Source organism: Hyla sarda, chromosome 8, assembly GCF_029499605.1.
Source record: "Hyla sarda isolate aHylSar1 chromosome 8, aHylSar1.hap1, whole genome shotgun sequence".
NCBI lineage: Eukaryota > Metazoa > Chordata > Amphibia > Anura > Hylidae > Hyla > Hyla sarda.
The window spans coordinates 10,801,800-10,828,456 of record NC_079196.1 but is presented as its reverse complement, the minus strand read 5'-3'; the positions used below and the strand labels follow the sequence as shown (position 1 = coordinate 10,828,456).

The 26,657-nt window shown below is 44.9% G+C and overlaps 1 protein-coding gene across 7 annotated transcripts in view; it reads right to left on the bottom strand.

Annotated features, from left to right (window-relative positions):
- The window catches only part of SEMA5B (semaphorin 5B), a 404,742-nt gene that overhangs the window by 123,853 nt on the left and 254,232 nt on the right, over positions 1-26,657 (bottom strand). For all 7 annotated transcript variants that reach the window (XM_056536944.1, XM_056536941.1, XM_056536947.1 and 4 more), the window contains exons 6-7: positions 17,189-17,251; positions 5,793-5,891 (exon numbers count right to left, since the gene is read on the bottom strand). In XM_056536944.1, the coding sequence (XP_056392919.1) occupies positions 5,793-5,891; positions 17,189-17,251 (162 nt within the window). The remainder of the gene's footprint in view (positions 1-5,792; positions 5,892-17,188; positions 17,252-26,657) is intronic.

Sequence of the window (26,657 nt, the reverse complement as noted above, 5' to 3'; positions counted from 1 at the left end):
CTATCACATACAATGTATCACTCCCATCATCCCTGACCCCAGGAGCTCACAATCTAATCTCCTATCACATACAATGTATCACTTCCATCATCCCTGACCCCAGGAGCTCACAATCTAATCTCCTATCACATACAATGTATCACTCCCATCATCCCTGACCCCAGGAGCTCACAATCTAATCTATCACATACAATGTATCACTCCCATCATCCCTGACCCCAGGAGCTCACAATCTAATCCCCTATCATACAATGTATCACTCCCATCATCCCTGACCTCAGGAGCTCACAATCTAATCTCCTATCACATACAATGTATCACTCCCATCATCCCTGACCCCAGGAGCTCACAATCTAATCTCCTATCATACAATGTATCACTCCCATCATCCCTGACCCCAGGAGCTCACAATCTAATCTCCTATCATACAATGTATCACTCCCATCATCCCTGACCCCAGGAGCTCACAATCTAATCTCGTATCACATACAATGTATCACTCCCATCATCCCTGACCCCAGGAGCTCACAATCTAATCTCGTATCACATACAATGTATCACTCCCATCATCCCTGACCCCAGGAGATCACAATCTAATCTCCTATCATACAATGTATCACTCCCATCATCCCTGACCCCAGGAGCTCACAATCTAATTTCCTATCATACAATGTATCACTCCCATCATCCCTGACCCCAGGAGATCACAATCTAATCTCCTATCACATACAATGTATCACTCCCATCATCCCTGACCCCAGGAGCTCACAATCTAATCTCCTATCACATACAATGTATCACTCCCATCATCCCTGACCCCGGGAGCTCACAATCTAATCTCCTATCACATACAATGTATCACTCCCATCATCCCTGACCCCAGGAGCTCACAATCTAATCTCCTATCATACAATGTATCACTCCCATCATCCCTGACCCCGGGAGCTCACAATCTAATCTCCTATCATACACAATGTATCACTCCCATCATCCCTGACCCCAGGAGCTCACAATCTAATCTCCTATCACATAAAATGTATCACTCCCATCATCCCTGACCCCAGGAGCTCACAATCTAATCTCCTATCATACAATGTATCACTCCCATCATCCCTGACCCCAGGAGATCACAATCTAATCTCCTATCATACAATGTATCACTCCCATCATCCCTGACCCCAGGAGCTCACTATCTAATCCCCACAACCACAATGTATCACAACCATCATCCCTGACCCCAGGAGATCACAATCTAATCTCCTATCATACACAATGTATCACTCCCATCATCCCTGACCCCAGCAGCTCACAATCTAATCTCCTATCACATACAATGTATCACTCCCATCATCCCTGACCCCAGGAGCTCACAATCTAATCTCCTATCACATACAATGTATCACTTCCATCATCCCTGACCCCAGGAGCTCACAATCTAATCTCCTATCACATACAATGTATCACTCCCATCATCCCTGACCCCAGGAGCTCACAATCTAATCTATCACATACAATGTATCACTCCCATCATCCCTGACCCCAGGAGCTCACAATCTAATCCCCTATCATACAATGTATCACTCCCATCATCCCTGACCTCAGGAGCTCACAATCTAATCTCCTATCATACAATGTATCACTCCCATCATCCCTGACCCCAGGAGCTCACAATCTAATCTCCTATCATACAATGTATCACTCCCATCATCCCTGACCCCAGGAGCTCACAATCTAATCTCCTATCACATACAATGTATCACTCCCATCATCCCTGACCCCAGGAGCTCACAATCTAATCTCCTATCATACAATGTATCACTCCCATCATCCCTGACCCCAGGAGCTCACAATCTAATCTCGTATCACATACAATGTATCACTCCCATCATCCCTGACCCCAGGAGCTCACAATCTAATCTCGTATCACATACAATGTATCACTCCCATCATCCCTGACCCCAGGAGATCACAATCTAATCTCCTATCATACAATGTATCACTCCCATCATCCCTGACCCCAGGAGCTCACAATCTAATTTCCTATCATACAATGTATCACTCCCATCATCCCTGACCCCAGGAGATCACAATCTAATCTCCTATCACATACAATGTATCACTCCCATCATCCCTGACCCCAGGAGCTCACAATCTAATCTCCTATCACATACAATGTATCACTCCCATCATCCCTGACCCCAGGAGCTTACAATCTAATCTCCTATCACATACAATGTATCACTCCCATCATCCCTGACCCCGGGAGCTCACAATCTAATCTCGTATCACATACAATGTATCACTCCCATCATCCCTGACCCCGGGAGCTCACAATCTAATCTCCTATCATACACAATGTATCACTCCCATCATCCCTGACCCCAGGAGCTCACAATCTAATCTCCTATCACATAAAATGTATCACTCCCATCATCCCTGACCCCAGGAGATCACAATCTAATCTCCTATCATACACAATGTATCACTCCCATCATCCCTGACCCCAGCAGCTCACAATCTAATCTCCTATCACATACAATGTATCACTCCCATCATCCCTGACCCCAGGAGCTCACAATCTAATCTCCTATCACATACAATGTATCACTTCCATCATCCCTGACCCCAGGAGCTCACAATCTAATCTCCTATCACATACAATGTATCACTCCCATCATCCCTGACCCCAGGAGCTCACAATCTAATCTCCTATCACATACAATGTATCACTCCCATCATCCCTGACCCCAGGAGCTCACAATCTAATCTCCTATCACATACAATGTATCACTCCCATCATCCCTGACCCCAGGAGATAACAATCTAATCTCCTATCATACAATGTATCACTCCCATCATCCCTGACCCCAGGAGCTCACAATCTAATCCCCTATCATACAATGTATCACTCCCATCATCCCTGACCTCAGGAGCTCACAATCTAATCTCCTATCATACAATGTATCACTCCCATCATTCCTGACCCCAGGAGATCACAATCTAATCTCCTATCACATACAATGTATCACTCCCATCATCCCTGACCTCAGGAGCTCACAATCTAATCTCCTATAACATACAATGTATCACTCCCATCATCCCTGACCCCAGGAGCTCACAATCTAATCTCCTATCATACAATGTATCACTCCCATCATCCCTGACCCCAGGAGCTCACAATCTAATCTCCTATCATACAATGTATCACTCCCATCATCCCTGACCCCAGGAGCTCACAATCTAATCTCCTATCATACAATGTATCACTCCCATCATCCCTGACCCCAGGAGCTCACAATCTAATCTCCTATCACATACAATGTATCACTCCCATCATCCCTGACCCCAGGAGCTCACAATCTAATCTATCACATACAATGTATCACTCCCATCATCCCTGACCCCAGGAGCTCACAATTTAATCTCCTATCACATACAATGTATCACTCCCATCATCCCTGACCCCAGGAGCTCACAATCTAATCTCCTATCACATACAATGTATCACTCCCATCATCCCTGACCCCAGGAGCTCACAATCTAATCTCCTATCATACAATGTATCACTCCCATCATCCCTGACCCCAGGAGCTCACAATCTAATCTCCTATCATACAATGTATCACTCCCATCATCCCTGACCTCAGGGGCTCACATTTGCCCCCTCCCCTATGTCCCCATTCACTGCCGCCTATGATTGACAGGACTCTCCGGCCTCACATCAGCCCCCGGGGGTGGTAGGGGAAGGCGTTCAGCAAAACTATGAAAAATAATCCGCTGTTTCCCCTCCAGACACCATAGGATTTAATTGTAGTTAATAAAGAATCTCAGATCCGCACAGAGCACCAGGGGCTGGCGAGGACGCGGGGTCTCGGGGGGTCGCTGCTGCCCTTATCACTCATCTGTTTATAGAACATGAAGCTTCGCTGAGACTCGCTGAGCATCTGAATAGAAACAGATGTCGTGAATGAATTGCGCAGGGGGCTCCATAGATCTGGGCCCCGGAGCAGAGCTATGAGAGGCGACTGTGGTTATACAGAAATCTGCTGTGCAGACAGTGCAGGACGCCATGATACCCTCAGTGCAGCGGGGTAACAGGTTTGTTTCCCAACCAGGGTGTCTCCAGCTGTTGCAAAACTGCAACTCCCAGCATGCCCTTTGGCTGGGAGATGTAGTTTTGCCACCCTGGTTGGGAAACACTGTTCCTAGTAGGAGGCTCATTGGAGAGGTTATATAAACCCTGATAAAGCAGTTAGTACTGTGAAACATGTTGGGTCGTCTAAGCAGTGTATATAAACAACGTACTGCTGGCACTAATGAAATATTCTATCATCTAGTACAGTGTTTTCCAACCCGAATGCCTCTGGCTGTTGCAAAACTACGATCCCAGCATGCTCGGACAGCCAAACACTGTCCCAGCAAGCTGGGAGTTGTAGTTGTGCAACAGCTGGAGGCACCCTGGTTGGGAAACACTAATTTGGGCATGCTGGGAGATGTAGTTTTGCCACCCTGGTTGGGAAACACTGATCTAGTAGGAGGGCCATTAGTGAGGTCATATAAACCCTTTTAATGTGATTCACACCATTAGAGCCTCGCTATCCCCGATGAAGCAGTCGGTACTGAGAAACATGTCGGGTGTGTATATAAACAACGTACTGCTGGCACTAATGGAATATTCTATCATCTAGTACAATGTTTTCCAACCTGAATGCCTCAGGCTGTAGCAAAACTCTGCCAAACGCTGTCCCAGCAAGCTGGGAGTTGTAGTTCTGCAACAGCTGGAGGCCCCCTGGTTGGGAAAAACTAATTTGGGCATGCTGGGAGGCTGTCCAGGCATGCTGGGAGATGTAGTTTTGGCACGCTGGTTGGGAAACACTGATCTAGTAGGAGGGCCATTAGTGAGGTCATATCAACCCTTTTAATGTGATGCACACCATTAGAGCATTGCTATCCCTGATGAAGCAGTTGGTACTGCGAAACATGTCGGGGTGTCTGAGCAGTGTATATAAACAACGTACTACTCCTGTGTAGGTCACAATCTAGGGGAACTCCGGAACATAACATCCGCTCCACTATCCACAGGCTGGGAAGAGAATGGGGGCAGGGAGAGGGCATGGCAGTACTCTTGTAGGGAGGACGAACAGCCTATTACTGCTGGGGCTTCAGAAGACTAGGAAAGCTGGGTGGCACGCATTATGCGTGCCACCCAGCTTTTCTAGTTTTCTGAAGAGCGTTGCTTTTCTTCTCTCACAAGGTTTAGGTAGGAATGCTATGTAATGCTCTGTTTTTGTGCAGTTAGTTATAGGGGTTTTTAATTCTTTTGTTCACTTGTCACTTGATATAACGCTGTCGTGGTTGTTTACGGTAGTTTTATTGTTTGCGCTGATGTAACAATTGTATCTGATCTTGTGTAAAAACAATGAAAATCAGATTGTAAAGTGACGGGAGAAGCTGAAAAGAAATAGACCTGCAAACTGCAGCGCTGCCTGGAGCTGCCATGTATAAGTCTGGGAAAGCTGGGTGAATATCTCCACTATTAAAAAAGTAATAGGACCCCTTACTGGTTATAGCTCAGCTTTCCCAAACTTCTGAATGGCAAAGCTGCCTAATGGTAGAAGAACTACAAACCCCAGTGACCCTTCGGTGTATAACTTGGAAGATATTACCTGGAAAAGTTGGGTGACCGGTATACTGTGCGATAATGGGAACCATATTGGTCGTCACCCTGTTTCCCCAGGATCCTATTTGTGACACTTTGCGGAGGTTATAGGACGGTGTCGCACACTACGTACCTGGCGGCTGGTGCAGACGGGGGAGAAGGCGTTAGTCCCGCAGGTGAAGACCCTCTTCCCGGTGACGATCAGGACCCGGACATAGTTCTGGCACTCCTCCTGCAACACAAGGAACAATCATCAGTGACCTCCCTGCTATGGGCGCTGTGCACACAATGTATCACTCCCATCATCCCTGACCCCAGGAGATCACAATCTAATCTCCTATCATACAATGTATCACTCCCATCATCCCTGACCCCAGGAGCTCACAATCTAATCTCCTATCACATACAATGTATCACTCCCATCATCCCTGACCCCAGAAGCTCACAATCTAATCTCCTATCACATACAATGTATCACTCCCATCATCCCTGACCCCAGGAGCTCACAATCTAATCTCCTATCACATACAATGTATCACTCCCATCATCCCTGACCCCAGGAGCTCACAATCTAATCTCCTATCATACAATGTATCACTCCCATCATCCCTGACCCCAGGAGCTCACAATCTAATCTCCTATCACATACAATGTATCACTCCCATCATCCCTGACCCCAGGAGCTCACAATCTAATCTCCTATCATACAATGTATCACTCCCATCATCCCTGACCCCAGGAGCTCACAATCTAATCTCCTATCACATACAATGTATCACTCCCATCATCCCTGACCCCAGGAGCTCACAATCTAATCTCCTATCATACAATGTATCACTCCCATCATCCCTGACCCCAGGAGCTCATAATCTAATCTCCTATCACATACAATGTATCACTCCCATCATCCCTGACCCCAGGAGCTCACAATCTAATCTCCTATCATACAATGTATCACTCCCATCATCCCTGACCCCAGGAGCTCATAATCTAATCTCCTATCACATACAATGTATCACTCCCATCATCCTCCCTCCCCATGTAGTGTCAGGATCTATGTTCCTCTGCCAGGGATGAGCCGTGTTTACACTTTCTGCAGCGCCGGGGACCATATATGGAGCAGACGGGAGATGAAGGGAGACGGCAGCGGCCAAAGACAGGGACCGCCATACTGAGAGGGGACAGACCCCCAACACGGATACTCTCATGGTTTGACTGATGTGAGTGTTTTCCAACCAGAGTGCCTCCAGCTGTTGCAAACCTACAACACCCAGCATGCTGCTAGTTGTAGTTTTGCAACAGCTGGAGGCACACTGGTTGGGAAATACTACTCTATATCATGGTTGTCCAACCTGCATCCCTCCTGCTGTTGCAAAACTACAACTCCCAGCATTCCCGGACAGCCTTTAGCTTTTTACTTTCATTGGTACATGTTGTACACTGCTGCAGAATATGTTGGTGCTATAGGATTGACGATCATTATTTAATATAAAGCTTTGATATATTCTATAAATAAGACATAAAAGGTAACAAAAACTAAATATTCCGTGACCCTCTGCTTTCTGTCAGTGACTGGAAACTTTCTTTCTACACATCCTTACATATTACTGCCGGCTGAGGGTTTGTTACATTGTATCAGTTTAGACAATATACTCTGCTGCTGCTGTGTCTGTTCTGTGTTCCCCGACCTGGGAGTTCAGCTGGAGGCTGTCAGGGCATGCTGGGAGTAGTAGTTCTGCCGTGTCCTGGCTGTACGGCGCTCAGATTGGCGCGGGTGGGATTTATGCCGCAGATGGCGCGGCCGCTCGCTTAACACATTTGCCTCATTTAGAACCAGTTATTCACAGTGACGACTCCGGCGCCCGTGACCTGGAAGAATCGCGCGTCGGCCGCCTATAAAAATCCTCCAGCGCCGTTTGTCTGGTTCCCGGTAATTTTATTGTCACCGTGAGGAGGGTTATTACCGCCGCCGCTCGCCTGCCTCTAATTCTTCTCAGCCTCTCTGCTTTTTTGGCTCATTGCAGTTGCGGCGAAATATGTTAAAAACGACTTAAAAACTTTATTTTCCTCACAGCTGAGGGTTTGTTACAGTGCATCAGTGCAAACAATCTTTTGTGATCTCTTTTGACTCTCGGAAACTGATACATTGTAACAAACTCAGGGCAGGGGGATACGTGCTGCTGCTTTTTTTTTTGCTCACGGAGGGTTCCAGGTGTAGAACTACAACACCCATCATGCCCTGAAAGGCAAAGACTGAAAGGCAGTGTTTCCCAACCAGTATGCCTCCTGCTATTGCTAAACTACAACTCCCAGCATGCCCAGACAGCCTTTGACTCTATACTGATCAGTGTTTACCAACCAGGGTGCCTCCAGCTGTAGCAAAACTACAACTCCCAGCATGCCTGGACAGCCGTTGGTTCTATACCAAGGCTCTATATCAGTGCTTACCAACGAGGGTGCCTCCAGCTGTTGCAAAACTACAACTCCCAGCATGCCCGGACAGCCTTTGGCTGTCCGGGCATCCTGGGAGTTGTAGTTTTGCAACCACTGGAGGGCCACAGTTTGAGGATCACTGCACTAAGGGATGAGATGAAAGGGAAGCCTTGATTTACCTTTTAGGGACAGAGAGGATCCTCTGGAGGAGGAAGACGGGAATTTGGCTGTTGAGGCATGCTGGGTGTTGTAGTTTTGCAACAGCTGGAGGGCCACAGTTTGAAGACCACTGCACTAAGGGCTGATATGAAAGGGAAGCCTTGATTTACCTTTTAGGGACAGTGAGGATCCTCAGAAGGAGGAAGACGGGTCTTTGGTGGTTGAGGCATAAGGGGAGTTGTAGTTTTGCAACAGCTGGAAGGCCACAATTTGAAGACTACTGCACTAAGGGATGAGATGAAAGGGAAGCCTTGATTTACCTTTTAGGGACAATGAGGATCCTCTGGAGGTGGAAGACAGGCTTTTGGCTGTCTGACCATGCTGGGAGTTGTAGTTTTGCAACAGCTGGAGGCACCCTGGTTCGAAAACCCTGCCCTGCTGACCCAAATGCGCCAAATTTATTACGTGTTCTAGAAAAGAGCCGTTTTGTTGGGCGTGTCCCCAGCGGGTCACGTGATCATGTCTTTTCGCTATATTCGCCCTGGTTTACGCTATTTCCTCATCGCCTCCGTCGTCAACTTTTCGCTCTCCGTGCACATTCTCTCTGCCTGCCACAAAGCCGGGAATAATTTATTTATTTCTATATTTTTATTATCGTATTTGTCGCCACATTCCAGGGAGCGCGACAATTAAACGGTTCACCGACACCTAAACACTGCAGTCAGGCGGAACGTTTCGTTCCAGCTCCGCCGCGCCGCCATCCTTTCACATATTCCAGACCGGTGGGTTTATAGATAGAGAAGGGGGGGGGGGGGGCTGTTTACAAGCTGACGGGTTAGGGGAGACGAGCAGTGGGCGCCGCTGCTCACATCACACCGAAAAACCGCCACCCACCGTCCAAATTTGTTGCTCCGATATAAAGGGGCATTTTCTCCGAAAAGGGTTAAACAGGAAAAATTGTGAGTCGTCCACAGATACCACAGAGTTGGTCACCACGCTTCTTCTTTCCTTTTTTCTCTTCTTCTGTTCTGTGTGTCAGTCTTCACTGCTCTGGCATTGTATCCAGGAACCAGGAAGCTTGGGATGAACAGTGCAAATTTTTTTTTTCACCTAAAAACAGGCCACCTCTGTGCTCAGGTTGTGTGTGGTATTACAATTTGGCTCTAATCGCTTCAATGGAACTGAGCTGCAATACCACACACGACCTGAGGGCAGGGGCGACGCTGTTTTTGGAAGGAATCTGTTTTTCTAATCATGGATAAAGGAGATCTCCCATCGGTTCTGATGTCCAATTGTAAATGGTCCTAAAAAATTTTTTTGGGGGGAGGGGAAGGGGTCGTACCCTACAAAATTACTTCTTATACAGCCATATTTTAAGAATCCTCTTATAAAACTGTTGTCCAGGCTTAGAAACACTGAGCCGTTTGGTTCAAAACAGCGCCATCTCAGTCCTCAGGTTGTGTGCGGTATTGCAGCTCAGTTCCTTTGAAGTGAATGGATCCAAGTTGTAATACCGCACACAACCTGAGGACAGGAATGGCGCTCTTCTTTAAAAAAGAAAAAGCCCTTCCAACCAGAGTGCCTCCCGCTATTGCAAAACTACAACTTCCAGCATGCCCAGACAGCCAACGGCTGTCTGGGCATGCTGGGAGTTGTAGTTTTGCAACAGCAGGAGGCACTCTGGTTAGGAAACCCTGCCCCAACCTGTGGCTGTCCTTCTGTGGAGATCTCCTTAAAGGGGTTATCCAGGAAAAAAACTTTTTTATATATATATCAACTGGCTCCAGAAAGTTAAACAGATTTGTAAATTACTTCTATTAAAAAAATCTTAATCCTTTCAGTACTTATGAGCTGCTGAAGTTGAGTTGTTCTTTTTTTTTATCTAAGTCCTCTCTGATGAAACGTGTCTCGGGAACTGTCCAGAGTAGAAGCAAATCCCCCATAGCAAACCTCTTCTACTCTGTGCAGTTCCCAAGACAAGCAGAGATGTCAGCAGAGAGCACTGTTGTCAGACAGAAAAAACAACTCAACTTCAGCAGCTGATAATTATTGAAAGGATTAAGATTTTTTAATAGAAGTAATTTACAAATCTGTTTAACTTTCTGGAGCCAGTTGATATATATATATATATATATATATATATATATATATATATATATAAAAAACTTTTTCCCTGAAATACCCCTTTAATCCATAAAAAAATAAAAAATAAAACAGCACCACCCCTGTCCTCAGGTTGTATGTGGTATTACAACTCAGCTCCATTCACTTCAATGCAACTGAGCTGCAATACCGCACACAACCTGGAGAGCAGGGGTGGCACTGTTTCTGGTATATTGATTCCCAAGGCAAATCATCCCTAAGATACAATTACAGCCCCCCCCATCCCCCGCCCGATGGCTCATCCAACTAAATTTATAGTAAAGACAAAAAAATGTCGCCGCTCAGACCGTAGAATCCGCGCCGTTTAATGTGTTGATTACATCGTACACAGAAATGGGCAATCTGCTCCTCCTGCAGAATATTTAAGGAGAACATTAAAGGCGGAGAAGTTTTCACGGTTATCGCCTGTAACCCCTTCCTCGCCTCGCCGGCGCTCTTTTCGCCCTCCCCCGGCGTTCGCCATTTTAACCCCTTCAGCAGTGGCAGCGCGGCCTCCTCTGCCGCCTCCGGCTGCGCCTTTATTGCCTGATTTGCAAGTCCTAACCATCCGGCATCCATCTTTGTCAGCTCGGGGACGCCGCGTCGACCGCGCTGTAAAAAAAAAAAGTATAAGGCGTTAACAAGCGGAACCGCGATTTTACCGCCTTCTCCGATCGATAGAATCTCAGCTGCTCAATGGTAACAGCTGCCTCACTCCCCCCCCCCGCGCCGCACGTAACGGCCCCTGTTATCACAGCGGGAGGCGGACGGATGGTATACGGCTATAAATTACGGTAAATACGCTTATGGCGGGGAGGCGCCTCACGTCATGGCGCCGATTCGGTGATAACGCAATATGCGCGGTCCACATAAACTGGGACAATAAAGGGTGGGCGCAGTCATATGTAAATCAAGAATAATCATAATATAGTGAAAAGTTACATAACCTTTTACTTCTCACAGCTGAGGTTTTGTTACAACTGTATCCAGTCCAATCAATCCTCTTGGATACATTTTACCTGCACCGATACATTGTAGCAAACTATCAGTACAGGAGAAAGATTTGTGCTGCTGATGTGTAGATCATAGATCAGTGTTTTTTTTCAACCAGGCTGCCTCTAGCCATTGCAAAATTACAACTCTCAGCATGCCCAGACAGCCTTCGGCTGTCTGGGCATGCTGGGAGTAGTAGTTTTGCAACAGCTGGAGGCACCCTGGTTGGGAAACACTGATCTAGTAGAAGGGTCATTGGAAATATTACATAAACCCTTTTGATGTGATGCACATCATTTAGTGCTTCACTATCCCTGATGAAGCAGTTAGTACTGTGAAACATGTCGGGTGTCTGAACAGTGTCCATAAACAACATGCTGGGAGTTGTAGTTTTGCAACAGCTGAAGGCACCAGGGTTGGGAAATGAGCAGCTGTAATCTTTCTCCAGTGCAGATAGTTTTGCTACAATGTATCAGTGCAAGTACCATGTGTCAGATCAGCCTAAACCAATGCTTTTCCAAACAGTGTCTCTCCAGCTGTTGCAAAACTACAACTCCCAGCATGCCCGGACAGCCTGATGCCCATTTAAAACGCAAAATGAACTAGAAACATGATGTCCAGTATAGTCAATCACATGTGATTCCAGACTTAACTACAACTCCCAGCATGTAATGTGCACTGATACATTGTAACAAAACAGGACAAAAAGGCAGACAGACATTGTCTGCAGCAGTTTTCCCCATCATTCGATTACAGGGGCATGATGGGGATTGTAGTTGTGCAACTGATTGGGGGGGAAGGGGGGGCATACTATGCCTTTAGGGCAGTGATCTCTAAACTGTGGACCTCCAGATGTTGCTAAACTACAACTCCCAGCATTCCCAGACAGCCTACCCCAGTCCAGGCATGCTGGGTGTTGTAGTTTTGCAAGATCTGGAGGTCTACAATTTGGAGACCATTGCTCCAGGGGAGTACTTGTATTGTTCTAATGCAAAAGCTGCCAGGGTATGCTGGGAGTTGTAGTTTTGCAACAGCTGGAGGCACACTGGTTGGGAAGCACTGCTGTAGCCAACAGCTGTCCTGGCATGCTGGGAGTTGTAGTTTGCATCACCATGAGGTCCACAGTTTGGAGACCATTGCTCCAGGCTGGTTCTTGCACTGTCCTAATGCAACGGCTTCCAGGGCATGATAGGAGTTGTGGTTTTGCAACAGCTGGAGACACCCTGGTTAGAAAACATTGACGTAGCCAACGGCAGTCTGGGCATGCTGGGAGTTGTAGATCAGCTAGAGGCACATTGGTTGGGACACAATGCTGCAGCCAAAGGCTGTCCGAGCATGCTGGGAGTTGCAGTTCTGCAACAGCTGGAGGCACCCTGGTTGTAAACACTGCTGTATGTGCTTCAACCATAAATCGCAGCAAAACACAAAATCTCCAAAATATCAATGTATGGAAAGCTGGGGCTCCACTTATGCTGATCTACTGTACAGCCCAGGGTGCAGTCCTGCTCTGCAGACACAGGGAGGCGCTCCAGAGCTCCCAATACCATCTCATACAGAATGGATATCGATCCGGTCAGCGCTCGCTTCTCACTTCTCCTTTGTTTTAATTCAATAAAGGACCCGGTGAGAATCTGACAGGAGGCAGAAGCTGCGAACGCTGCACCACTTATTCCTTAAAGCAGACATTCCCCCCTGGGCAGAGAGAACCAACCGGCCGGGCAGAGAGAACCCACCAGCCGGGCAGAGAGAACCCACCAGCCGGGCAGAGAGAACCCACTAGCAGGGCAGAGAGAACCCACTAGCAGGGCAGAGAGAACCCACTAGCAGGGCAGAGAGAACCCACCAGCCGGGCAGAGAGAACCCACCAGCCGGGCAGAGAGAACCCACTAGCAGGGCAGAGAGAACCCACCAGCCGGGCAGAGAGAACCCACCAGCCGGGCAGAGAGGACCCACCAGCCGGGCAGAGAGAACCCACCAGCCGGGCAGAGAGAACCCACCAGCCGGGCAGAGAGGACCCACCAGCCGGGCAGAGAGGACCCACCAGCTGGGCAGAGAGAACCCACCAGCCAGGCAGAGAGAACCCAACAGCCGGGCAGAGAGAACCCACCAGCCAGGCAGAGAGAACCCACTAGCAGGGCAGAGAGAACCCACCAGCCGGGCAGAGAGAACCAACCAGCCGGGCAGAGAGAATCCACCAGCCAGGCAGAGAGAACCCACCAGCCGGGCAGAGACAACCAACCAACCGGGCAGAGAGAACCCACCAGCCGGGCAGAGAGAACCCACCAGCCGGGCAGAGAGAACCCACCAGCCGGGCAGAGAGAACCCACCAGCCAGGCAGAGAGAACCCACCAGCCGAGCAGAGAGAACCCACCAGCCGAGCAGAGAGAACCCACCAGCCAGGCAGATAACCCACCAGCCGGGCAGAGAGAATCCACCAGCCGGGCAGAGAACCCACCAGCCGGGCAGAGAGAACCCACCAGCCGGGCAGAGAGAACCCACCAGCTGGGCAGAGAGAACCCACCAGCCAGGCAGAGAACCCACCAGTAGGGCAGAGAGAACCAACCAGCCGAGCAGAGAGAACCCACTAGCCGGGCAGATAACCCACCAGCCGGGCAGAGAGAACCCACCCGCCGGACAGAGAACCCACCAGCCAGGCAGAGAACCCACCAGCTGGGCAGAGAGTACCCACCAGCCGGGCAGAGAGAGCCAACCAGCCGGGCAGAGAGAACCAACCAGTGGGGAGGAGAGAACCCACTAGCCGGGCAGAGAGAACCCACCAGCCGGGCAGAGAACTAACCAGCCAGGTAGAACCAACCAGCCGGGCAGAGAGAACCCACCATCCGAACAGGGAACCAACCAGCCGGGCAGAGAGAACCCACCATCCGAACAGGGAACCAACCAGCTGGGCAGAGAGAACCCACTAGCCGGGCAGAGAACCAACCAGCCGGGCAGAGAACCCACCAGCCGGGCAGAGAACCAACCAGTTGGGCAGAGAACCAACCAGTCGGGCAGAGAGAACCCACCAGTCGGGCAGAGAGAACCCACCAGCCGGGCAGAGAGAACCCACCAGTCGGGCAGAGAGAACCCACCAGCCGGGCAGAGAACCCACCAGTCGGGCAGAGAGAACCCACCAGCCGGGTAGAGCCATTCCAAGACTGGTACTGATGGAATCTGGGCACAACGAGTGGCAACTAAAGTGACTGAAGTCTGAAAGAGAAGGGGCTGATACATTGTAGCAGAACGGGAAAGATTGTGCAGCTCAGAGAGGATCATCTAGACCAGTGTTTCCCAACCAGGGTGCCTCCAGCTGTCGCAAAACTACAACTCCCATCATGCCCTCATAGCCTTTACTGTCATTGGAGTTGTAGCTTTGCAACAGCTGGAGAGCCACATCTAAACATGTGTTACAATGTATCAGCCTAGACCAGTGTTTCCCAACCAGGGTGCCTCCAGCTGTCGCAAAACTAGCATTTGGCTGTCCGGGCATGCTTGCGACAGCTGGAGGCACCCTGGTTGGGAAACACTGGTCTAGGCTGATACATTGTAACACACGTTTAGATGTGGCTCTCCAGCTGTTGCAAAGCTACAACTCCAATGACAGTAAAGGCTATGAGGGCAAGATGAGAGTTGTAGTTTTGCAACATCTGGAGGTGCACAGGTTGGAGACCACTTGTCTAGACTGATACATTGTAACAAACCTTCAGCTATGTGAAGTATTTCACATCTACATTTAAGATTCTGGGTGTAAACACCCCCCCCCCCCCCCCCCCCCCCCCACCCTCTCGCGGAGCGGCTGCCGGAGAAACACGATTATTAAAGTGTTTTATGCAACAGTTGCTCTCGTAGACAATTGCATCTCGCAACAGAGCAGAAGTGGCTGCGCTCCAGAACCCGCCGGGAACAATGTCGCATATCTCCCCCTGCAGCCTCTCCGGGGCCCGGGTGATAAGCGGTGCTGAGGAGGCTGTGCCCAACAGCTGGAGCGCCGCCAAAACTGCGATTTCCTGTTATATGGAGGCACATTACCGAGAGCGACGCTCTGCAGCCACTGACCCCTCCTGGTGCAGGGTGAAGGTCAGAGCAGGGTCAGGTACCGGGGGCACAGTGGGTCAGCGCAGATTCTCATTCAATGCGTTTTTACTAGATAATCCCAAATACTGATACAGGTTTTATTATTGCAGATTTTTTTTATTCTATTTTTTTTTTTTATCTTCATGAACATTGGGGCGGCCATCATGTCTGAGATTTAGAGATCTGCCACATGGTCAGTGTAAAGGGAGAGGAAGGAGGTGAGCCATTATCTATTCACTTTGATGGGAGAGTGTTGTGGGCATGCTCTGTGATCTGTACAGAAAGGAGGAGAGGTTAGTGGTGTGTTGTGATCATCACACATGGACTTCAATAGAGTGTTGTGGGCATGCTCTGTAGTCTGAACAAATGGTCAGTATGCAGGAAGAGGTGAGCCATGATCATTACCTATTCACTTTGATGGGAGAGTGTTGTTGACATGCTCTGTAGTCTGAACAAAGGGTCAGAGTGCAGGAAGAGGGAGGAGGTGAGCCATGATCATTACCTATTCACTTTGATAGGAGAGTGTTGTGGACATGCTCTGTGATCTGTACAGAGGTCATTGTGCAGCGAGGAGGAGAAGGAAAAGGGGTCTGTGACCATCACATATTGACTTCTATGGGAAAGTGTTGTGGGCATGCTCTGTGATCGATGCAAAGACCAGTGTGCAGAGAGGGAAGGAAGTGAGATGTGACCAACACATAATGGCTTCTATGGTAGAGTGCTGTGGGCATGCTCTGTCACCTGTGCAGAGATGAGTGTGGGTGGAGGTAGTGAGTGGTATCCTTCACTAATTAGATTTTATTGGAGATTGTTGCGGGCATGCTCTGGGACCTGTGAGGGGACGTAGGGAGCTGTATACATCAACTATTAGTTTTTATTGGAGATTGTTGTGAGGATGCTCTGGGAACTGTCCAGGGACGCAGGGAGCTGTATACATCAATTATTAGCTTTTATTGGAGATTGTTGTGAGAATGCTCTGGGACCTGTGCAGGGACGTAGGCAGTTGTATACATCAACTATTAGCTTTTATTGGAGATTGTTGTGAGGATGCTCTGGGACCTGTGCAGGGATGTAGGGAGCTGTATACATCAACTATTAGCTTTTATTGGAGATTGTTGTGAGGATGCTCTGGGACCTGTGCAGGGATGTAGGGAGCTGTATACATCAACTATTAGCTTTTATTGGAGATTGTTGTGAGAATGCTCTGTGACCTGTGCAGGGACGTAGGGAGCTGTATACATCAACTATTAGCTTTTATTGGAGATTGTTGTGGGCATGCTCTGGGACCTGTGTAGAGATATGCGTGCAGGGATGAAGTGAGCAGTATCCATCACTTATTGGCTTTTATTAGAGAGTGCTGTGGGCATGCTCTGTGACTTGTGCAGGGAGGAGGTGAACAATGTCCATCACCTATCGGCTTCTAAAAATTGCACAAGTCACAGAGAATGCCCACAACAGAGGCCCACGTGCAGCGAGGTACTAAGAAGTCTATAGAAGAGTATAGTGGTCATGCTTCGTGACTTGTGCAGAAGTCAGTGTGCAGGGACAGGAGGCGGCGTGCTCTCCCACCCTAAAGATGTCACTATATAGTCAAGTAAATCAAATAAAGTAAATACCCGTTGGGGATGAAGCTCCTCCCCCTGCGTCAGTCATGTATACAGTATTACAATGCAGTCACATGACACGCAGTATACGGGGGGGGGGGGGGGGGGGATATTGGGGGGTCCTTACCTCCGTCTTCCCCTTACTCTGACACGATCTGCGGGTGTCTTCATCTGAACTCCACTCTGCCGCCTGAAAGACAAAAATGGTCAATAAAAGTTACTATAACATTCAGATTATTAGGACAAATCAGTGGTCTCCATACTATGGACCTCCAGATGTTGCAAAACTACAACTCCCAGCATGCCCGGACAGCCGTTGGCTGTCCGGGCATGCTGGGAGTTGTAGTTTTGCAATAGCTGAAGGTCTACAGTTTCGAGGCCACTAATCTATAAGCTAAACATAGTTATTTCTCCTGTACTGATACTTCGTTACAATGTATCAGCGCAGTCCAGACTGTTTAGCTCAAAGAGAATCATCTACATGACATAGAATTGTAGCAAACCTCCAGCTGTGAGAAGCATTGGGTTTTTCTATGTTGTTTCCATTCACTGACAGACAGGCCATAGTGGCTGTGTGATTCACCCTGTAGGGGGCACCAGGTTGCCCCCCAGATTCCCCACAGCTGTACTGTCCCTCCCCATACATCGGCCATGATCACAGACTTACATAGATTATAGAGGGGACCGGAAATGGGGCCTGGAGTCCATTACTATAATCTATAATGAGGGTTCCGGAACCTTCCCCCGCTCCAGCTGTGACCCCCACCCTGTACTGAATAATGGGGGCGGGGGGGTACAAAAATCTGAGGTTTACCCCCGGAAATATAGTCTAGGGATAGAAATCCATTAGCAGAAACATAAACTGCGGTAGGTTAGATATATAGATATGAGATAGATAGATAGATATGAGAGAGATAGATAGATATGAGATAGATAGATATGAGAGATAGATAGATAGATATGAGATAGATAGATATGAGATAGATAGATAGATATGAGATAGATAGATAGATATGAGATAGATAGATATGAGATAGATAGATAGATATGAGAGAGATAGATATGAGATAGATAGATATGAGATAGATATGAGATAGATATGAGATAGATATGAGAGAGATAGATATTAGATACATATATGATAGATATGAGATAGATATAAGATAGATAGATATGCGATAGTAGATAGATAGATAGATAGATAGATAGATATGAGAGAGATAGACATGAGATGGATATGAGATAGATAGATATGAGATAGATAGATATGAGATAGATAGATATGAGATATATAGATATGAGATAGATAGATATGAGATAGATAGATATGAGATAGATAGATAGATATATAGATAGATAGATATGAGATAGATATGAGATAGATAGATATGAGATGGATAGATAGATATGAGATAGATAGATATGAGATAGATAGATAGATATGAGATAGATATGAGATAGATATGAGATGGATAGATAGATATGAGATAGATAGATAGATATGAGATAGATATGAGATAGATAGATATAAATAGATGAGATAGATATGTAGATAGATATGAGATGGATAGATAGATATGAGATAGATAGATATGAGCTAGATAGATAGATATAAATAGATGAGATAGATATGAGATAGATAGATATGAGATAGATAGGAGATAGATAGATATGAGATAGATAGATATAAATAGATGAGACAGATATGAGATAGATAGATATTAGATAGATATGAGATAGATAGATAGATATGAGATAGATAGATAGATAGATGATAGATAGATATAATATAGATAGACACACATCAGAGAAGATAGAAGCACTCGAGCTAAAGTGAAAAAGATATTTGGCTTTATTCACCGAACATCAGAGCGACATTGCGGCCGTCTCACATGGTCATGGTCCGGCTCTGATGTTCGGTGAATAAAGCCAAATATCTTTTTCACTTTAGCTCGAGTGCTTCTATCTTCTCTGATGTGGATTTGTCTGGGACTCCTGGAGCCCGAGTCTGTCTATAGCTGGCACCATTGAAGATTATCACTGCCACAAGTGCTGCCCAAATCTCTGGAATTAAATAGATAGATATGAGAAAGATAGATATGAGAAAGATAGATATGAGATAGATAGATATGAGATAGATAGATAGATATGAGAAAGATAGATATGAGATAGATAGATAGATATGAGATAGATAGATAGATATGAGATAGATATGAGATAGATATGAGAAAGATAGATATGAGATAGATAGATATGAGATAGATAGATATGAGAAAGATAGATATGAGATAGATAGATATGAGATAGATAGATATGAGAAAGATAGATATGAGATAGATAGATATGAGATAGATAGATATGAGAAAGATAGATATGAGATAGATAGATATGAGATAGATAGATATGAGAAAGATAGATGTCACGATGCCGGCTGGCAGGAGGTGGATCCTCTGTGCCAGAGAGGGATTGGCGTGGACCGCGCTAGTGGATCGGTTCTAAGTCACTACTGGTTTTCACCAGAGCCCGCCGCAAAGCGGGATGGTCTTGCTGCGGCGGTTAGTGACCAGGTCGTATCCACTAGCAACGGCTCAACCTCTCTGACTGCTGAAGATAGGCGCGGTACAAGGGAGTAGACAGAAGCAAGGTCGGACGTAGCAGAAGGTCGGGGCAGGCAGCAAGGATCGTAGTCAGGGGCAACGGCAGGAGGTCTGGAACACAGGCTAGGAACACACAAGGAAACGCTTTCACTGGCACAATGGCAACAAGATCCGGCGAGGGAGTGCAGGGGAAGTGAGGTGATATAGGGAAGTGCACAGGTGAACACACTAATTGGGATCACTGCGCCAATCAGCGGCGCAGTGGCCCTTTAAATCGCAAAGACCCGGCGCGCGCGCGCCCTAGGGAGCGGGGCCGCGCGCGCCGGGACAGGACCGAGGGAGAGCGAGTCAGGTACGGGACGGGAGCCGGGGTGCGCATCGCGAGCGGGCGCTACCCGCATCGCGAATCGCATCCCGGCTGGAAGTGGAATCGCAGCGCCCCGGGTCAGTGGATCTGACCGGAGCGCTGCAGCGGGGAGAGTGTAGCGAGCGCTCCGGGGAGGAGCGGGGGACCCGGAGCGCTCGGCGTAACAATAGATATGAGATAGATAGATAGATATGAGATAGATAGATATGAGATAGATAGATAGATATGAGATAGATAGATATGAGATAGATAAATATGAGATAGATAGATAGATATGAGATAGATAGATATGAGATAGATAGATATGAGATAGATAGATAGATATGAGATAGATAGATAAGAGATAGATAAATATGAGATAGATATGTAGATAGATAGATAGATAGATATGAGATAGATATGTAGATAGATATGAGATAGATAAATAGATAGATATGAGATAGATAGATAGATATGAGATAGATAGATAGATAGATATGAGACAGATAGATATGAGATAGATAGATATGAGACAGATATATATGAGATAGATAGATATGAGATAGATAGATAAATATGAGATAGATAGATAGATATGAGATAGATAAATAAATAGACATGAGATAGATATGAGATAGATAGATATGAGATAGATAGATATGAGAGATAGATAGATAGATAGATATGAGATAGATAGATATGAGATAGATAGATATGAGAGATAGATAGATAGATAGATATGAGATAGATAGATATGAGATAGATAGATATGAGATAGATAGATAGATAGATAGATATGAGATAGATAGATATGAGATAGATAGATATGAGAGATAGATAGATAGATAGATATGAGATAGATAGATAGATATGAGATAGATAGATATGAGATAGATAGATATGAGATAGATAGATATGAGATAGATAGATAGATAGATATGAGATAGATAGATATGAGATAGATAGATATGAGATAGATAGATATGAGATAGATAGATATGAGATAGATAGATATGAGATAGATAGATAGATATGAGATAGATAGATATGAGATAGATATGAGATAGATAGATAGATATGAGATAGATAGATATGAGATAGATAGATATGAGATAGATAGATATGAGATAGATAGATATGAGATAGATAGATAGATAGATATGAGATAGATAGATATGAGATAGATAGATATGAGATAGATAGATATGAGATAGATAGATATGAGATAGATAGATATGAGATAGATAGATAGATAGATAGATAGATATGAGATAGATAGATATGAGATAGATAGATATGAGATAGATAGATAGATATGAGATTGACAAATAGATAGATAGGAGCCCCTGTAATCTGCTCCTTATCTATTATTACAGACATAACTAATTCTCCCCCCAATATTGTTTATTGACAAACAACCCCCCATGAGACCCCCTCTCCGGGCACTACCCCCACCGCTCACAATAACTGGGTATGAGTATATAAAGCATTGTGTACAGACCACTCCCCCCGTCCCGCAGGCCTTTCCTTTTAGAGGGGGCCGCTCAATAGAGATGTGGGGGGGGGGGGGGGGGGGGGGGGGGGGGAATGAGGCGCCGGATCCGAACATCACAGAGGAGGAAACAAAAACGAACAGAAGGAAGAGGAGAGGAATTCTCTGATGTGAAACCATGCGACAAAGTAACAGTCCTCACACAATGTAACAACATCCAGCTGTGATACTAATCAATATCTGGAATATGGATCCAGCGAGGGGTTGTGGATTTAAAATATAAAAAAAACAAGTAAACCACAATAAATTCCAAAGTAAATTTCAAACAAAATAAATGAATATTAAATACAGTCTACATCAGTGTTTCCCAACCAGTGTGCCTTCAGCTGTTGTAAAACAATAACTCCCAGCATGTCCGGCCAGAAAAAGACATGTTTCACAACACTAACTGCATCATCAGGGATAATACGGCTCTAAATGGCGTGCATCATATTAATTGGGTTTGTATAACTTCTTCTATGACCCTCCTACTAGATCAGTGTTTTCCAACCAGGGTGCCCCCAGCTGTTGCAAAACTACAACTCTCAGCACGCCCAGACAGCCAAAGACGCCTCGACAGGTTTCACAGTACTAACGGCATCATCAGGGATAATGAGGCTCTAAATGGCATGCATCACACTAAATGGGTTTATATAACTTCTTCTATGACCCTCCTACTAGATCAGTGTTTTCCAACCAGGGTGCCCCCAGCTGTTGCAAAACTACAACTCTCAGCACGCCCAGACAGCCAAAGACACCTCGACAGGTTTCACAGTACTAACGGCATCATCAGGAATAATAAGGCTCTAAATGGCGTGCATCATATTAAATGGGTTTATATAACTTCTTCTATGACCCTCCTACTAGATCAGTGTTTTCGAACTAGGGTGCCTCCAGCTGTTGCAAAACTACAACTCTCAGCACGGCCAGACAGCCAAAGACACCTCGACAGGTTTCACAGTACTAACGACATCATCAGGGATAATGAGGCTCTAAATGGGTTTATATAACCTCTTCTAGATCAGTATTTCCCAAACAGTGTGCCTCCAGCTGTGCAAAAACTACAATTCCCAGCATTCCCCGGACAGCCGTTGGCTGTCCGGGAATGCTGGGAGTTGTAGTTTTGCAACAGCTGGAGGCACCTTGGTTGGGGAACACTGCTTTATATATGCTATAGGAATAGAGTTTATTCTAGAACAGTCCTTCCTTTCCCCTTCCCCCCGCCTGGAGCACAGACCCCTCGTTTGTTCCTCTATACACGGCGTCCACGTGTACGGTCTTGTTCAGACAATGTGTACAGTCACTTGGCCGCGGAGCGCGCCGCGCTGATCTACTGACAGATACCCCAGGTGAGGGGCGGTCAGGGTCTGCAGGTATGACGTGCTGCAGCCTGCCGGTGACCGCAGTCACAAGACATCAATCAGTCAGCGGATCAGCACCGCCATCTCACTCCTCAACCGCTCCACGACCCACCGCCAAGAATCACCGCACAGTCACTGACTACATACATTAAAATTATCACCATCACTGAGGCCAACAAGAACATAGATCACCACTAAACTAATAAATATTCCTATAATAACAGTAATATTGTTTATAGATCAGCATATGATTGTATATGATTAGTAACGTGGCCTCAGCCGCCGACACCAGAGTATTGTGTCCAGATACAAGATGTAACATGTAACACTCCAGGTGTACGGAGACCCCAAACATCCCCCACAACACGAAGAAGACACCGGGACTCACAAGAGAGACTAAAATATAACTATTATAATACTGCTCCTATATACAAGAATATAACTGCTATAATACTGCTCCTATATACAAGAATATAACTACTATAATACTGCTCCTATATACAAGAATATAACTACTATAATACTGCTCCTATATACAAGAATATAACTACTATAATACTGCTCCTATATACAAGAATATAACTACTATAATACTGCTCCTATATACAAGAATATAACTACTATAATACTGCTCCTATATATAAGTATATAACTACTATAATACTGCTGCTATGTACAAGAATATAACTACTATAATACTGCTCCTATATACAAGAATATAACTACTATAATACTGCTCCTATATACAAGAATATAACTACTATAATACTGCCTATATACAACAATATAACTACTATAATACTGCTCCTATATACAAGAATATAACTACTATAATACTGCCTCCTATATACAAGAATATAACTACTATAATACTGCCTCCTATATACAAGAATATAACTACTATAATACTGCTCCCTATATACAAGAATATAACTACTATAATACTGCCCCTATATACAAGAATATAACTACTATAATACTGCTCCTATATACAAGAATATAACTACTATAATACTGCTCCTATATACAAGAATATAACTACTATAATACTGCTCCTATATACAAGAATATAACTACTATAATACTGCTCCTATATACAAGAATATGACTACTATAATACTGCCCCCCTATATACAAGAATATAACTACTATAATACTGCCTCATATATACAAGAATATAACTACTATAATACTGCTCCTATATACAAGAATATAACTACTATAATACTGCTCCTATATACAAGAATATAACTACTATAATACTGCTCCTATATACAAGACTATAACTACTATAATACTGCCTCCTATATACAAGAATATAACTACTATAATACTGCCTCCTATATACAAGAACATAACTACTATAATACTGCTTCCTATATACAAGAATATAACTACTATAATACTGCTCCTATATACAAGAATATAACTACTATAATACTGCTCCCGATATACATGAATATAACTACTATAATACTGCTCCTATATACAAGAATATAACTACTATAATACTGCTCCTATATACAAGAATATATCTACTATAATACTGCTCCTATATACAAGAATAAAACTACTATAATACTGCTCCTATATACAAGAATATAACTACTATAATACTGCTCCTATATACAAGAATATAACTACTATAATACTGCTCCTATATACAAGAATATAACTACTATAATACTGCTCCTATATACAAGAATATAACTACTATAATACTGCCTCCTATATACAAGAATATAACTACTATAATACTGCCCCTATATACAAGAATATAACTACTATAATACTGCTCCTATATACAATAATATAACTACTATAATACTGTCTCCTATATACAGGAATATAACTACTATAATACTGCTCCTATATATACAAGAATATAACTACTATAATACTACTCCTATATACAAGAATATAACTACTATAATACTGCTCCCTATATACAAGAATATAACTACTATAATACTGTTCCTATATACAAGAATATAACTACTATAATACTGTTCCTATATACAAGAATATAACTACTATAATACTGCTCCTATATATAAGAATATAACTACTATAATACTGCCTCCTATATACAAGAATATATCTACTATAATACTGCTCCTATATACAAGAATATAACTACTATAATACTGCCTCCTATATACAAGAATATAACTACTATAATACTGCCTCCTATATACAAGAATATAACTACTATAATACTGCTCCTATATACAAGAATATAACTACTATAATACTGCCTCCTATATACAAGAATATAACTACTATAATACTGCCTCCTATATACAAGAATATAACTACTATAATACTGCTCCTATATACAAGAATATGACTACTATAATACTGCCCCTATATACAAGAATATAACTACTATAATACTGCCCCTATATACAAGAATATAACTACTATAATACTGCTCCTATATACAAGAATATAACTACTATAATACTGCTCCTATATACAAGAATATAACTACTATAATACTGCTCCTATATACAAGGATATAACTACTATAATACTGCTCCTATATACAAGAATATAACTACTATAATACTGCTCCTATATACAAGGATATAACTACTATAATACTGCCCCCTCCTCTGGTTCTGTGCCCTCTATGGTCATGTTATGTGTCTTGTATAGTGCTGAGGATTTTCTGCATTCCTTTGTGCGGCTCCCACAATCCTCCGCTCTGTTTATATGGGATGATCTATTGGGCTTCATGGCGGGAACAGCAGGGTCAGCGCAGGTTGGACACTGCTTAGTAAAGCCTCAGACACCCCCACCCCCCTTACTCCCTGCATTATATACTGCAACAGTTGCAGCGAGTTGTTGCACGTGTGCGGGCTCCGGGGACCCGAGGCGGCTGCGCAGCGGGCGTAGCGAATCAGCGTCCTCCACCATATTCCTGTTATTCGTTTCGCTCTGACATTTGGAGCTTTTGTGAATCAGTTCAAAGGCTCCGGCAACAAAAGCCACCAGTCAATTTATGGCGCTGCTCGCAATATCCGTGAAGCGCGGCGGACCCGCAGCATATTTATCAGGCCGCTTCGACGTCCGTCTTAATCTTTTTTTTTTTTTCGGGCCAATTAGTGGCGGTCTATTATGTAAACCCCCCTCGGTGGTCTGTGTGTGTTATGGATTATCCGTCCCTGCGGCTCCTCTAAACACAGGAAATACGCCGGAAAATAAGTAAAAAAATTAAATCCCGGAACAGAAGACTGCGCGGTGTGGAAAATGGCGCAAAGACACATCACGGACCCTCCGTTTTTCATGGGGGGTCTTCCAGTTTTGTTTTAAATCTGAATGCATTTCCGTTTTTTGTCATCCTCCAGATGTTGCAAAACTACAACTCCCAGCATGCCTGGACAGCCAACGGCTGTCCGGGCATGCTGGGAGTTGTAGTTTTGCAACAGCTGTAGGCCACAGTTTGGCAAATTTATCATCAGTCTTTCATCTATACTTAAAGGGGTATTCCAGGAAAAAACTTTTTTTTTTTATATATATATCAACTGGCTCCAGAAAGTTAAACAGATTTGTAAATTACTTCTGTTAAAAAATCTTAATCCTTTCAGTACTTATGAGCTTCTGAAGTTAAGGTTGTTCTTTTCTGTCTAAGTGCTCTCTGATGACACGTGTCTCGGGAACCGCCCAGTTTAGAAGCAAATCCCCATAGCAAACCTCTTCTAAACTGGGCGGTTCCCGAGACACGTGTCATCAGAGAGGACTTAGACAGAAAAGAA